The sequence below is a fragment of the Hippichthys cyanospilos genome, chromosome 7 (genome assembly GCF_059441005.1).
Source record: "Hippichthys cyanospilos isolate Australia breed blue-spotted pipefish chromosome 7, RoL_Hcya_1.0, whole genome shotgun sequence".
In the NCBI taxonomy this organism is placed as follows: Eukaryota; Metazoa; Chordata; class Actinopteri; order Syngnathiformes; family Syngnathidae; genus Hippichthys; species Hippichthys cyanospilos.
This window is the reverse complement of record NC_142375.1, coordinates 4,000,650-4,014,708: the sequence shown is the minus strand read 5'-3', so window position 1 is coordinate 4,014,708 and position 14,059 is coordinate 4,000,650. Positions and strand designations below refer to the sequence as shown.

The 14,059-nt window shown below is 39.8% G+C and overlaps 2 protein-coding genes across 2 annotated transcripts in view; both read right to left on the bottom strand.

The window, feature by feature from the left end:
- Window positions 1-1,284: 1,284 nt before the first annotated feature.
- Window positions 1,285-5,333, bottom strand: LOC148420728 (protein phosphatase 1 regulatory subunit 15B-like). Its single transcript, XM_088420589.1, has 3 exons — window positions 4,893-5,333; window positions 3,060-3,838; window positions 1,285-1,907 (listed from the first exon to the last, which is right to left on the bottom strand). Exons 1-3 carry the CDS (start codon window positions 5,047-5,049, stop codon window positions 1,680-1,682), a joined length of 1,164 nt encoding a protein of 387 aa, XP_088276715.1. The 5' UTR covers window positions 5,050-5,333; the 3' UTR covers window positions 1,285-1,679.
- A 2,625-nt stretch (window positions 5,334-7,958) lies between these two features.
- The window catches only part of LOC148420726 (teneurin-3-like), a 114,682-nt gene continuing 108,581 nt past the window's right edge, over window positions 7,959-14,059 (bottom strand). The window contains exon 50 of the mRNA XM_088418626.1: window positions 7,959-13,373. Within this exon, the coding sequence (XP_088274752.1) occupies window positions 12,618-13,373 (756 nt within the window). The 3' untranslated portion in view covers window positions 7,959-12,617. The remainder of the gene's footprint in view (window positions 13,374-14,059) is intronic.

The following is a 14,059-nucleotide window of genomic DNA, read 5'->3' as shown; positions in this document are numbered from 1 at the left end:
AGACAGCCAAGGAGGAGCAATGACGAGACGGGCGCCCAGCAGTTACAAGCTGGGCAGCAAATGAGCAACGAGTTTGGAAGGCCTTGACCCGCGGCAACGAGCCACGCAAAAAGGCTGGGCCAGCAGCGATGAGATGGGCGACCAGAATTACATTAGCGCATAATAAAATATGATGTAAAGAATAATTTAAAAAAACACGCTCCCAAACCGTTTAAATGAATCTTGTTAAATGTAGCAGTTGACCTTTATGAATGCACTTCACTTATTTGCCTTGAGATCGTGCTGGTGTATTGGTGATGAGTGAAGGGAGAGACACCTTTTTAGGTCGTTTAATTTGTACGTTTTTATTTTACACTTCCAGTGATCCAGGAATCATTTATGAGTCCCCAAGAGCAATAATATGTATTTTTGGATTATTTTGAGCATGTAGGTTAGTTTGGGGTCATGTGAAGTGCTTCCTGTGTGAAATGCTAACGACGTGGATGCCAAACGCGACAGTCCAAAGTCGTACGTTACATATGTATCTGTATGTGAATACCTGCAATGTTAGCCGTAGCTAATGTCAATTTTATGTTTGTTAGTTCTACGGTATAAATTGTTGGTGGATGAAACGAGTAAAGATGAAACGTGGAAGACCACAGCAGACATCAATGCAAAAAACTATTGGTCTAATTTTTGGGAAAGCCAGCATATTGATAAATGATAAAAATGCATCACATACTCTAACAAATACGGTAATGATAACGTATTAGTCATGTTGGCGTGAGCATCAGTGTCTTGTGTCTCATACGCCAACAATGTCGTCTTTCGTATCTTAAATTTTCTCTCGTTACTCGAGACAATATTTTTCCGCAGAGGTGTTTCGTAACCGGAATTTTTCGTAGCAAGAGGCATTCCTAAGTAGCGGTACCACAGTGTAGCAACACAGAATCATTTTCTTTTGTAAATTCTTCATATTGTGTTCACATCGATGAATTAAACATTCATTGCAGGTTAAGATTTCCCACATTGTTAGCGATCAATGAACGCTGCACCAGGTTTTTCCTGTTCCTCACGATGCAACTTGAAATTCATTTTGCCATAAATACTCAGGTGTGCATCATTCGTGTTCTATTAACTGGACGTCCACCTTCTAGCTTGTACCATTACAGCAATTATCGTTAAGTAAAAATAAGGCTGATTAAAATACCTGTGTGTGCATGTGGCTGATGGATCAATCTTCTGAGAATGGTGTTGAAAAAAGTGAAAAAAAGTATGTAATTATAGACATTCAACTTGACAACATATGCTAACAGGTTTTTTATTATATTTAGATAGTATTACAGAAATATGTAGGAAAAAACAAAACATCATTACAATATTTCAGTGACAAAGACAAATATTGTACCAGACTTCAAATAAACTTGAAAAATCAATTAAGCCCTTGCTATTAATCTCATCTACTTAAACTGCTGTACATTAATTAAAGGGAAAAAAAAGAAAACACAATTTGACTTTTCCTACAGGTCAGAATACAAGGCAACAAGCATAAATGTTCAAGTGATCACAAAGTGTCAGTGCAAAAATCCTAAAAGAAAAACACCAACTTTGAGGTGCGGAGTTGTGAAATGTCAATTTTATAAAAAAAAAAAAAAAAAAAAAAAAAAAAAACAGTAATCAGAGCGATGGATGAGAGCGTCCTAAATAGCAAATGCAGTTACGTTGTTGCAAGCATTCACGTACGTGCGCATCTTGGCCCGGTGCGCAGGTTCCAAGCAGTAGCCTACGGCCTGCTCTGCCTCACCCACGCGTCGCCTGAATCGGTCACGGTCCCTTGCCATCTCCTCCCAGGGTCCTTTGCGGGAGGCGGCGGCGGCAAAACGCCACGCCCACATCTGGTGAACCTCCACTACTGGGGAGAAGCGCACCTAAACAGACATAAAAAAAAGGTCAGCAGAGACCACCAGATTTGTTCTTAGCCTTATTTATAAGAGATGGAAAAGGACCCAAATCCCATGAGATTTCACATAATTACGGCAATTATTATTATTTTTTTTTTAAATATGTCGTATTTATTGTTTGCTATTATTGTTAACTCTTTCAGTGCCAATGACAAGAATTGAGATCTATTTTTTTTTAAATGAATGATAGATGACACTCGTGGCCAGCGCTCCCTTTAATATTATGCCAATCGATTCAATTTGTTCATTTTTGTGCGCGGTGGCATGTGTTGAGTGTCTGTGACGCAACTCGGGCATGGGAGCGGGCAACAAGTCTCAGCTGACTGGCATCCACAGTCAGAATGACAAGGCGCCAAACACTAAACAAACAAGGCACAAGGCCTTCCAGCCAACAAACACCGAGCCCCAATTGGTAAAGGGTAAATGGACTATACACTTATGTAGCACTTTTCTACCTTGGGTACACTAGTCGTTTACCTACTGATGCATTGGGAGCAACTAGGGGATCAGTGTCTTGCTCAAGGACATTTTGACATGGTCTTGATGGTCAGGGGACCAAACGCACAGCCTCTCAGCTGGGAGACGACCACTCTACCACCGAGCCATGCAGCCCCTGTTACACCCAGTCTAGGGGAACTGGGATATAACGTGTGTGCTCCCCCCATCCGCCCTCTCACCGCCAGAAAAGGCTCGTGAAACTAAAGAGCATTGAACAAAAACAGCAGTTCTTATTGTCTTCAGAAGGAGCGCAAACAAACAAAAAAACAAAAGATATTCTAAATCCCTAACTAGCTAGCCAACCAAAAAGGAAACAAATGACAATTGGCTCAACTACCTACTCAACTGTCGCCATGATTCAGTTCTGACCCATGTTGAGACGTTGAACCTTCCCGAAGTTGATTGGCTGTTGCAATGCGACATGCAACCTAATTCAAAATTTTTTAACTTCCCGTGACAGGCCAAATTACGGCACTTGATTGCGACGTTGAAACTTTTTTTTTTTTTTGCAGATGAGTATTGCCGCAAAGGGAGGGACACGCACACAGAGATGGACCTCTGTTCCACGGCACCAATGTAAAAATTTTTATTTTTAGGAAGTGTACATTAGCAATCTCCTACCTTTTTTGGGGTGTCAGGGGTATGCCTCTCAGGTGATTCACATCTCTGGGTGGATCGTTTCCACGGTACCCGTATGACATCTTCAGAGCGCCGGCTGATACCATGGCAATATTTCTGGAGTGTTTTGGGTGCGGCCAGCTTGGCGGGAGTGTTCAAGCCAAGTTTTTGAGGCTGCCGATTGCTTAGATGGGCCTGGAAGTTGAGTGGATGGTAAGGGTCATGTTTGTGCTCCAGGCACTTCCATAGATCGTCCTCATCCTCTGAGGAAGAGACAGGACCGCCGTCCTCATCGTTGCTACCCGCTGAGACAGGATCCAACGCTTTTGTGGCGGCGCAGGCGGTGAAGAACATGGGGTCGTAGGGGTCGTCGGACCTGGAGAACAACTCCAGCAGGCGTTCGCTCTCCTCCGGATCGGCAAGCGACACGTCCGAGCTGGACCAGCTGGATTCGCTGTCAGAGCGGCCTAACGTTTTCAGGCTCGACGTTTCCTCGTCAAGCTTGCCTCCTGTCATGTCGGCTTTGGGTTTTTTCAAGAAGAGGTCGTAAGGGACGCCGCCGAAGCCCATGTAGACCCTGTCGTCGGGGGTCAGGCCTGACAGTAGTGACTCTGCGTCGTCTGCGATGCTACCGCAGAGGTCCGACAGGCTGTTGGGGTGGCACACAATCACGCCGGCGTTGCTGTCAAACAGCGAGGACAAGACGAACGACTCCGTTGAGCTGTGCTGGCCCATCTTGTCTTTGATCTGGACGTGTACCTCAAAGCGAAATATCTGGAACACTGGGAAAAAAAAAGGTAAATTTGAAAATAAACAAAAGGGGAGATGACAGGGTTCATTAATATATATATATATATATATATATTAATATATATATATATATATATTAATATATATATATATATACACACATACATACATATATATACACACACATATATATATATATATATATATATACACATATACATACAGTACATATATACACACATACAGATAGATACATATATAAATTTACACACAAATATCAACACTAATGTTTAGTGTCAAAAAACTAAAGTGTATTACACAAGAAATTGATGTTCCACTCCACTTAGTGAAAGCGATTCAGTCGTTTTTCTCAGGTAAAATCAAGTGTCCTACTTTGATTAAATGAAAAATAATCAAACGAAAGATGGCAGAAAGAAACTTCCCTAAACTATTACTCGATTATTAAAATAGTTGTTTATTACTTTGATCTCTTATTAGTTGTTGATTAATTCGTTAATTTTTATAGCTCTAAAATCACCGATCAGCCAGTTTATATCAGCACCAATGTCATTAAGATAACGTTTTCAGGTTTTGATCATAAGATAAATAAAATGTGTTCAACTATTTCAGTTGCATATGCCACACGTGACGTATTTCATCATGTTTTCCAATTAGGAAAAAGAAAACAGCTTATCTCCCCAGGATACACGGTGGTATAGACACACAGCTCAGCGTGGATAAACTAAAATATGTTAGCTATTAAGAATATAATTTAAATTTAAATGTAAAGTGTAGCTGAATATTGTAATGAACTGAATCGTCACTGTGCTAGATGGGACCATGGGCGGTGACTGACTTTTATTCTCGTCTTGCTACAAAATCTAAAATAAGTGTTTAAAGCACGCTCAGTTGTGTTCTATCATTACATTATTATTTGGTGACAACAAAAAAACACACATACAGTTTAAAAATAAATACCATTGTGTAACAAACAGTGAGAGCTCCTGTTTCCGAGGGCATTCAAACGCAACGCGGTCGTGCTAACGGGAACGTTTACAGGGGGTCACTTTTTATTTTTTATCTTACCGAACAAAAGGGTACTGTAGATAACCCGAGTCACAATCCAGAGGTGTTCCCACAGCACTGTCATCATCTGTTTGGTATTTGGCAGGAGTGCCATTCCCCGAGTACCGAACCTCTCCATGGCCGCGGTTGTAGTGGCGTTTGTCCGATCGCAAATCATCTCAGGAGTCCTTTTTTTGTTTGCTTTTTGACGGTGCGGGTAAGAAATAAAAAGCAGATCTTATCACGTATTCTGGTACTCTTCGTCGAAGACCGGTTGGCTCCGCGTCAAGCTGAATGTCGCTAAACGGACGCTTCTTAATTTTCAGCCAAATAAGCGCCATGTTTTTCCGCAAGTGTTTCTTGGTCAGACTCTTTAATGCATTAGTGTCTCCATGTTGTCGGTTGTTGTACTTCTTGTGTCTTCTAGTAGTCGGGAATGTTCCAAAGTCCGGAGACTCTTCGTTTAATACAAGGAATACGTCAGGCTGCGCTATGATTGGATGGGGTAACTGTCAATCAGTCCAAAGGCGGGATCTGGTTCGCATCTTTTTGCCATTTCTCGTCGTTCAACATCGTGCCGCCTTCTGATTTGACCGCATGAATGTCAGTCATTACACACACAAAATAGGCCGCGCCTTTTATCCAACGTCACGATGATGGTGTGAAAGTTCACGTAATTTCCCGAACGCCGAGGAAATCCTCCGAACAGCAAGACAAAAGTGAAAACTTGACCCTTGAAATATTGTGCATGAAACGATCACGTAAATGTATTGAAAATGTTAAGGAATAAAATACCGTTACACCAAAGGGGAAATGTGTTATGTAAAAGGGGACAGACAATCGCAATAACGAATGCATTGAAAAGCTACAATTGTAGAGTTGTTTTTAGTAACTAGTAACGAGTCTAAATTTGGCGGGCAATTCAGGGTGGAAGTTTTGAAACGCTTATTGGAGCGTGTTTTGTTTAGGAGGAATTGACGTCAGATTCACTTCAAAGCCTGGCCGGGCCACGCGTCGGCACGCTATATCAACGAGAAAAATCCGTCAAAATGTTTCGTCATGGTGTCCCATTGAAACTCCGCCCTTGTGACAAACACTCTTTATACGTAAACAAAACAAAAAGAGTTTTGAGAATAATTTGTCTACGATGTCATACATACATCATTTGCCTTTTATGCCATAAATTGGAAAACTAATAACTTTCTTATGCAACTTCAACTCAAACAAGGAAATAAAGCTGGAATTGTACATCTACTTAAAAATATATCTTGAGGCTAATTATTTTTTTTGCAACCACTTGCAGAAATAAAACAGCAATTTCTAAAATCATAGTAATATGTGTGTGCGTGTACATACATGTGAAAATGATCAACATCTCTTAATCGGACAAAGTTAAAAACTTAAATGCCTTTCTAGTTTCATAAATCCATAAATCCTTGGTTTACACAGTTAGTTCAGGACCTATTTTAATTAGTCCAAGGAAGTCAAGAGATCAATTCTGGCCAGGAGTGCACATAATTTTTTTTCGTCAGTTACAAGAGTACCAGAATGTAGTGTTTTGTACGCATCCTTTCTTTCATTAAAATGTCTCACCACCTAGCAAGAGGGTGATTAGATATTGCTTCTCGATTAGCTTGTTTGTTAGCCACAAGTTGCGCCACGTTCACATGTTCTTATCATATTTGTCAAAAAAGATGGCTGAAACTTTTCAATCTTGTATCAAACACACAGGTTTTCTCTGGACTGTTTGCTCGCGAAGGACATGAGCAGTGAATCTTACAACATATTCACCATATCTCCCACACTATTAGGTGTACGGTATAAGGTGTAAAAGCCTACAATTTTCTTGAAAGCTGATAGTGCGCCTTATAATCCGGCGCACCTTATACCATACACATAAACCACACATAAACCATAAATTTGAAATTTGGGGCCGGAAAAAAACAAAACAAAAACTTGAATCGCAATGTAAATTCTTCAACTGTTACCTCTGCGTTTCATTTTATGAACGTATTTCTTTACAATTAAACATTTTTTAACATCCTGTTTGAATGTTTGATATGCTATGTATGCTCCAATTTTGAAGAAATTTATTTTTTTTTGGGGGGGGGGGGCACAAAAACAGCGAATTTGTATTAAAAAAAAAAAAAAAATATATATATATATATATATATATATATATATATATATATATATATATACACACACATTCTGTTTTTAAATCAACAAAACAAACAAAGTTTTTCACTGAAATTTGATTAAAAAATTCTAGTTTAATATTTGATTAAATCATAAATATATTGATTTGTCTTGGCTTATATTCAAACAGTCTTTTAATGAAATCAAGAGGTTTTTTTTTCACATAGTCCTTTCCACAGATCATCTTTCTTCATTTTTCAATGTCTTTATAAAGGTTGACTGATTTATCTGATTGTTTTGATGTTGCCTTTAGCGCAGCTTCACCTAGTGGGTGCATAGCGCATCACCAGCCACTCCTGTAGATTTTATTATATGCACTTAACAATTCGGTGCCCCTTGTAGTGCGGAAAATATTATAAGAGTGCGAGAAGCCAAGGCACATATTGGGGCCACTTTTCAGGGAAAAAAAATCAACTCAGATTGTTGTCATTTGTAAAAGTTAAATAGGGTATGCAAATGCGCAGAGACTCATGTGACACATATCAGTGATTTCTGTCGCGTGTGGGTACCTGCTTATCAGTTATGTGCATATACAGATTTGAATAAATTTACACTGGTTATTTTCAAGATACACTCCTAAATTGCAATATTCTTGGTCTGTGTACAGTGTGCATTACATTGTACAAGGGTATAAATGTACATTGCAGATGTGACATTTGATCAGTCAACATTTGAGTCATGTTTATAGATCAGAAGTTACTTGGGGAAAAAATACCATGGGAGGCTCCTCTAAAATTGGATCTTGATCATTGTGGTGACAATGGCAGGAGAGGTAGCCAATATGAAGAAATACGCTGTTGGCTTGAAACATTTTTACAAGTCTAATCAGTATTACAAACTGATGATGATGATCTAAATCAAACAAAGCAACACAACAAATAAAACAAGTTGGAGTTTCACAGATTTTATTCTATGCTGTAGAAACACTGTACATGAATTACTTTCTCTGAGACTAATATTGTTGTACAGCCAAGAAGAATTTCTCAACCTTCAATATATAGAGAATGAACCCCTAAAATCAACTTCATTTTGTTTAAAAAAAAAAAAAAACAATTAAGTGGCATACGAGGCGTGGATGAAATGATCAAGCATCAGAAAAACTAAAAGCGATCATAGATTTTTGAACATTTATTGTTCAACATCGTGGGCTGAACACTCGCTGCAAAAGAGCGGAAGCGCTTTTATCCCAGTGGAGAAGAACTCTTGTTTGGCATGGATCAACGCTTTTTATGACCGATGTTTAAAACTTCTCATACACCCCTCATAAATGCTACGTACAAGTACAGCGCCGTTAAACAATATTTTTCCTCTTCCTTATTTCTGTGGTTTTTGCATATTCATCACTCGTAAAAGTTTTATTTCATCAAAGCAATTTTAACCCGATTGACATTGTTACAAATTATGGAAATTCCTTTGATTTTTTTGGTGATATAAAAGAATCAATGGGATGATGAGATGAAATGAGATGAAATTTCCAGCAGAGGATTAAAACATTTCAAAATTTCAAATGCAACGATTCTGACATTTCTATGTGATTGCAGCTGGAGGTGCAACATTTTGTGTACCAAAATAATAATTGTCCAGATTTTGGGCCATAAAAAACCATTATAATTACATTTTCTGAGATGCATTTTAATAGGATTTCTGACATTGATTTTCCTGCAATTTTTGCAACATTCCGTTGAGCGGCGGTCAAACTGTCAGCAAACAGAAAGTTCTTTGTCAGCTTGTGTTTCACCTCAAAACAGTAGGTGGCGGTAGAGACCAATTAAAGTGTCATCATCATGTCACAGGCTACAAAGAGAGACCATACCAATCATCCATTTTTTGTGGGTGTTAATAAATTTAACTTACATATGGATTGATAGAACTGCTGAACAACTGAACAATTTGAGTGGCTGATGGAAAAAAATATGAATAACTTTAATTATTACGCCTTTAAAAGCATTTGCAAAATTAGGAAAGAAAATGCAATGTGGATAGTTTGCAATGGGTGTGCACAAGGGTTAATATTACTCTGAGTACCCAGGGTGAGGCCCAGTGATATATAAAATACGGTCTCTAAATAATAATTTGCTTTACCAAGGTGGGAACAAATACAAACCTGTGACCCATGTGAGAAAATAATTGCCCAACCTTGTTAAATTATAAAACAACTGTGACTAACCACAGTTTTTGGATTACTGAGTTCAATTTCCCAGGCTACTCAACACCTGATCTTCACCACCTTTGTCAAATCAAGAAATCATTGAAATAGAAGCTGCTAGACAAAATGAAGTAGGCTACAAAATCTAAACAAATGCAGCACGCCACAGTCCAAAGAAATTTCAAAAGAATTAAGAACTAATCTGGAAATTGTTCCAAAACCATTTCCATGGCTGTGGGGCTCCAGCAAACTAATGTAAGCACCATTATACCCTAATGGAGAAAACTGGGAACATTGACACACCTTACCAGGAGTGCTTGACAAATGTAGATCTTGCCCAGGAGATCACCACCAAAAAGCTTGAAAAATGTCCAAATTATAAGAAAAACAATGGCATCCATCGGTGGCTTCCCTGACAAAAACCACCATTGTCACAATATAACGCAAAGGCTTGTCTCACATTTGGCTGAGAAATGTTCCGTGGATTGATGTGTAAAAAACTGAACATTTTGGAAGGTGTGCAGCCCATTAAATCTGGCATAAAAATGGCAGAGCATTGATCAAAGGAACATGATGCCAACAGTAAAACATGGTGGTAGCAGTGTGATGGTCTGGGGCTGCTTTGCTTCCTCGGGATCAGGAAAAGTTGCTGTTAAAGGAAAACGGAACTTTATTGTTTACCAAAAGATACTGACAAAAAATGGTAGAATGATTGCATATAGGTTATCCCATATTTGTCATGCAATCACGTAGTATGTTTGTTATGTGATCAGTATGTTGGTAGATTTGAATGAATGTTTTCTGTTACTGTTGGTTGTGAAGAAGAGGAATTTACGCATCTCAAGCAGCTGCAAGAAAGAGACAGGCCCATGATCAACGGGGGTCTCGTAACCCCACCAGTCGTGCATCCTATTCCTGAGGAAGGAGATAACAGCATGGACTCTAAACTGCATTACTCACCATCATAAACCAATTGTTTACATTGTTGCCAAATGTGTCCCCCAATCCTTCATGGCAGGAATGACTTTTATACCTAGGGACTTCTTGATCAAATGAAAAGAGAGGGTGCAGAAAGGCCATTTCAGAACGCAGTAGTATTGTACTTGTGCAGTCCTTCTCTGTTATCCTCATGCATCAGAAAGAAAAAAAAATAGCTTTTCTCCTTTTTTGTGTATAGTTTCTCACAAATGTCTAGCAGGTGAGCCTGACAAATGTCCAACCAAAAGTTCTTCGATTATGACGCAGGACAACGCTATGAAAAACACCAGTGAGTCCACTTCAGAATTGCTCAAAAAGACTAAATTGACAGGTTTAGAGTGACCAAGTCAAAGTCAGAATTTAATCTAAAATTATGTGGCGTGACCTCCGATGGGCACTCCATGCTAGAAAACTCCAATATGGCAAAGTTTAAACCAAGAAGAAGAGTGGTCTAAAATGATCTGATCTCATCAAATCCTTATTTGGAATGTGCATTTAATATTTCCTTGGATTTTCTTTGTGTGATATTTTTATCGTCAGGTGAAATATTGGTTTGCATGGCCGCCTTACAGTGCAGAGTTGACGGGTTTGATTTTGGCTCTGGCCTCCATAAGTGGGGTTTGCATGTTCTCCCCGTGCCCCGTCTGGGTTTTATCTGGATACTGGATACTTATCAAGTAGGTGTAGTGGACAATCCAAATTGCCCTTAGGTGTATTTGTGAGTGTAAATGGTAGTTTATGTGTGCCCCGTGATTGACTGGAAACCGGTTCAAGGTTGTACCCCACCTACTGCCCAAGACAACCGGGTTAGGATCCAGCACACCCGCGGAGGATAAGCGGCTAAAAAAAACAAAAAACAAACAAAAACAAAAAACATGGATGGATTGAATGAAATCTTTGTAAGTGATAAATATGAAAACAACAGGTATAAGGAAAAAGGCAAATACTTTTTCACAGCACAGCATACTGTCCTTAGAAATAACTCATACTGTATTGCCCTCCCAGTCCTGAAAATAAACACACAGAAAACTCTCTCATTGATACCCAAAGTCACTGGAAAAAAATAAACATACATCTATTCTTGAAATTTGACTCTTAATCAAAGTCATTGATGGCGATACACTCTCTTCTTTTAAAGAGACAAGCAAAAATGTTCAAAAGCAACAATATTGTAGTTACTACTCACAGCGACCCTCCCCAGCCTCCCAAAAACCAGGACACGTTTCTATTGCAAGCAATACTATCAACTTTGACTGATAAAAGCACAAGTTCTATGGATTATCAAAAAACCGGGACAAGTTTTTTTTTCAAACTATACTACCAACTTTGACCAATAAAAGCACAACTTCTATGGATTATAAAACGGAGTCACATTTTGCAGCATTGCAGGACCTGTGGGACTTCAAAGGGGGGCCAACTAGGACCATCCAAAGAGAACCACAAACATCCATGGCACTATCATATCTTCTTAATAGAGCTGTTGTAGAGGGAGTGCATAGGATCATGTTGAAATCATAGATACCAAGGAAAAAAAAGAAGACATTTTTACGTAAAAATCATGGTCCACTCCTGCATCAGTGGTTGTATTTATAGTCATAGGTGTAATCTGTAATAGTATGTAAACACGTTTTCTTCATTTTTATATCCCTCCATTTTCCAGCGCAAATGCAATACATTGTTTCGATACAACAGAAAACAAAAATCGTCAAACTGACAACAACAAAAGAATCAGTCATTTTATGTGCTATTCTCTCCTGGAGAGTCCACAACAGTTCTGTAAGATTGCTCCAGCCAGGGAAAAGCAAAGCATCCTCATAGACATTTTGTCTATGGGGGTCAAAGACTAATGGTGAGATTCAAATCTGATCCACAGGTAAATATAACTGGCAACATCTGCAACGGTGTTTAGTTCATTACTCAGCCAGTTTAGAACCGATGAACTGCTTAGCCATTCTTTTAGCCGTCAGAGGTGTTGAAATGCTCAGTTATCAGGCTCTCCTAAAGTCTTTACTTTCGCTACAAGCACAGAATGACACACGGCACTCAGGTTAGCCCCGCCTTTCAAAGTGACATAGTGAAAGGGCAAGGTATGCATGCATACTGTATGCTGTCTGTTGAAAGAAAAAAGTGAAGAGAGAAAAAAAAGGCATCGATCAAAAGACCAAAGTTTGTGTTGGTTTCTTGAAATTCAAAACCTCTCCTTCTTGCGTCATATAAGTTATAGTGATCTGATTGTGTCACTGTCGTTGTAGCGTCCTCAAAGAAAAATAGACTTTAAAACATGGGGGCGCTTCAGGGTCTACCTTTGACTCTGAAGACAGTTCAGTAAATTCCATTTACTGTAAGACAAACTTGCTTTTCATCTCTTTGTCGGAGTCTCTGACAGTCCGCGGTGTCGAAATGTAACCACTGCTGATTTCCTGTTACCTTCTCCCGATCTCACTCAGACGTAAGAACTGGATGTTGTCGGCACTGTCAGCTAGCTCTGGATACTGCTCTATGGAGAAGACGTAGTAGCCGTCGTAGCCCAAAACTTTGCCGCTGCTCAGCAGCTGCCTTTTTTCTCCGTCCGTCCACAGCCGGACTCCCTCCTCGCCATCTCGCACATGCTGCTGTTCCCGGGTCCAGGCGCTCGTCAAGGCCCTTTGCCTGGCGTGCTCCAGCACACGTGCCTTCTCCTCATCCAGCGTCGTCCCATAACGCACGTGGAGTGCCAGAGCGCCATACTGCAGCTCCACATCAGCGAAGCGTCGCGTTTGGCCATTCATCACTGTTGTTGACTGTGACACCGTGACGTTGACGCCGTTCTCCAACGATTTATGTCCCGAGGTGAGCCGAAGTGCGCCCAGATCATTCTCGGGCTGGCTCGTCTTGATGAAGTAATGAGTGTCTCGTCCTTCCACCGTAAAATGCAGATCATCCAGGTAAAATGCATTGTTGAGGACCGAGGCCACCTTGATGCAATCCTCATTGGCAATGTTGAGAGCGCTGGTAACAACGCGGCCTTGAACAACGGCAAACATCACTCCTTTTCCAATCAGAGACTTGATTGTCGCAAACCAGAGCCACGGTTTGGTGTGGCTCGTATGGTGCCGACTGAGCTGGATTTCTGGCATCCGTTCAAAAGAGAGGAAGGCCCGAGACTGACGAGTCACCTCTTGTTGGACACTTGCGATGGACTGTCACGGATGAGACAAAAAGAACAAAGTTAAGTTTGACTTGAAATGCTTGCACATCTATTCATAAAACACACTGCAATGAGGAAGCAAACCCTTCCTAACCCTTAAATATATATTTTGAAAATGAACACGTTTGTTTGCTTTGTTTTCACAAAACAGCCCAATGCCGGTCGAGAAACAAAACCCACAGAACAATCCAATGTTTTTGACGTTTGTTGGTCAGGGTCAGCGTTTAGTGTGGTATTTGTTTGACCCAATGTTTTGGATAAAATGAATAACCCAAAATGTTGGGTCACTTCCTTTTTGACAAAGTTTGAGGTGTTTATTTTTCTTTTTACTATTGTTATATGGATATGGATCTTTATTTCAGTACGATTTGATCAATGAGGTGAAGGTGCAAAATTCATAGGTATTTGAACCATTGCATTTTCTAAGGCCGTCCACTTCCATGCCTTGTTTTGACTTTCACTTTAATGCTTCTGCAATAGACTGATGACATTCCTAAACTCTGAGCTAGAGGTGTCTTGATCCGATAGCCACATCAAATATAGGTCTGATATTTGCATAAAAATGGATCATATCTGTCTACGTAAGAAACCTCCGCTATTAACGCACATACAAGCTGTTTTGTCATGTTTTGTTGTGGGTTGGTGTTGGTTTTCCAGATTTTTTGTTGTATTTTTCAA

What these genes read in the sequence shown, in the direction of transcription:
- LOC148420728 (XM_088420589.1), bottom strand. Translation starts at nt 5,049, where the DNA reads ATGATTTGCGATCGGACAAACGCCACTACAACCGCGGCCATGGAGAGG. An exon ending in CTACAGTACCCTTTTGTTCG is followed by an intron (nt 3,839 to 4,892) that starts GTAAGATAAAAA and finishes TTTTTTTCCCAG; the next exon opens with TGTTCCAGATATTTCGCTTT. An exon ending in CCCCTGACACCCCAAAAAAG is followed by an intron (nt 1,908 to 3,059) that starts GTAGGAGATTGC and finishes ATGTCTGTTTAG; the next exon opens with GTGCGCTTCTCCCCAGTAGT.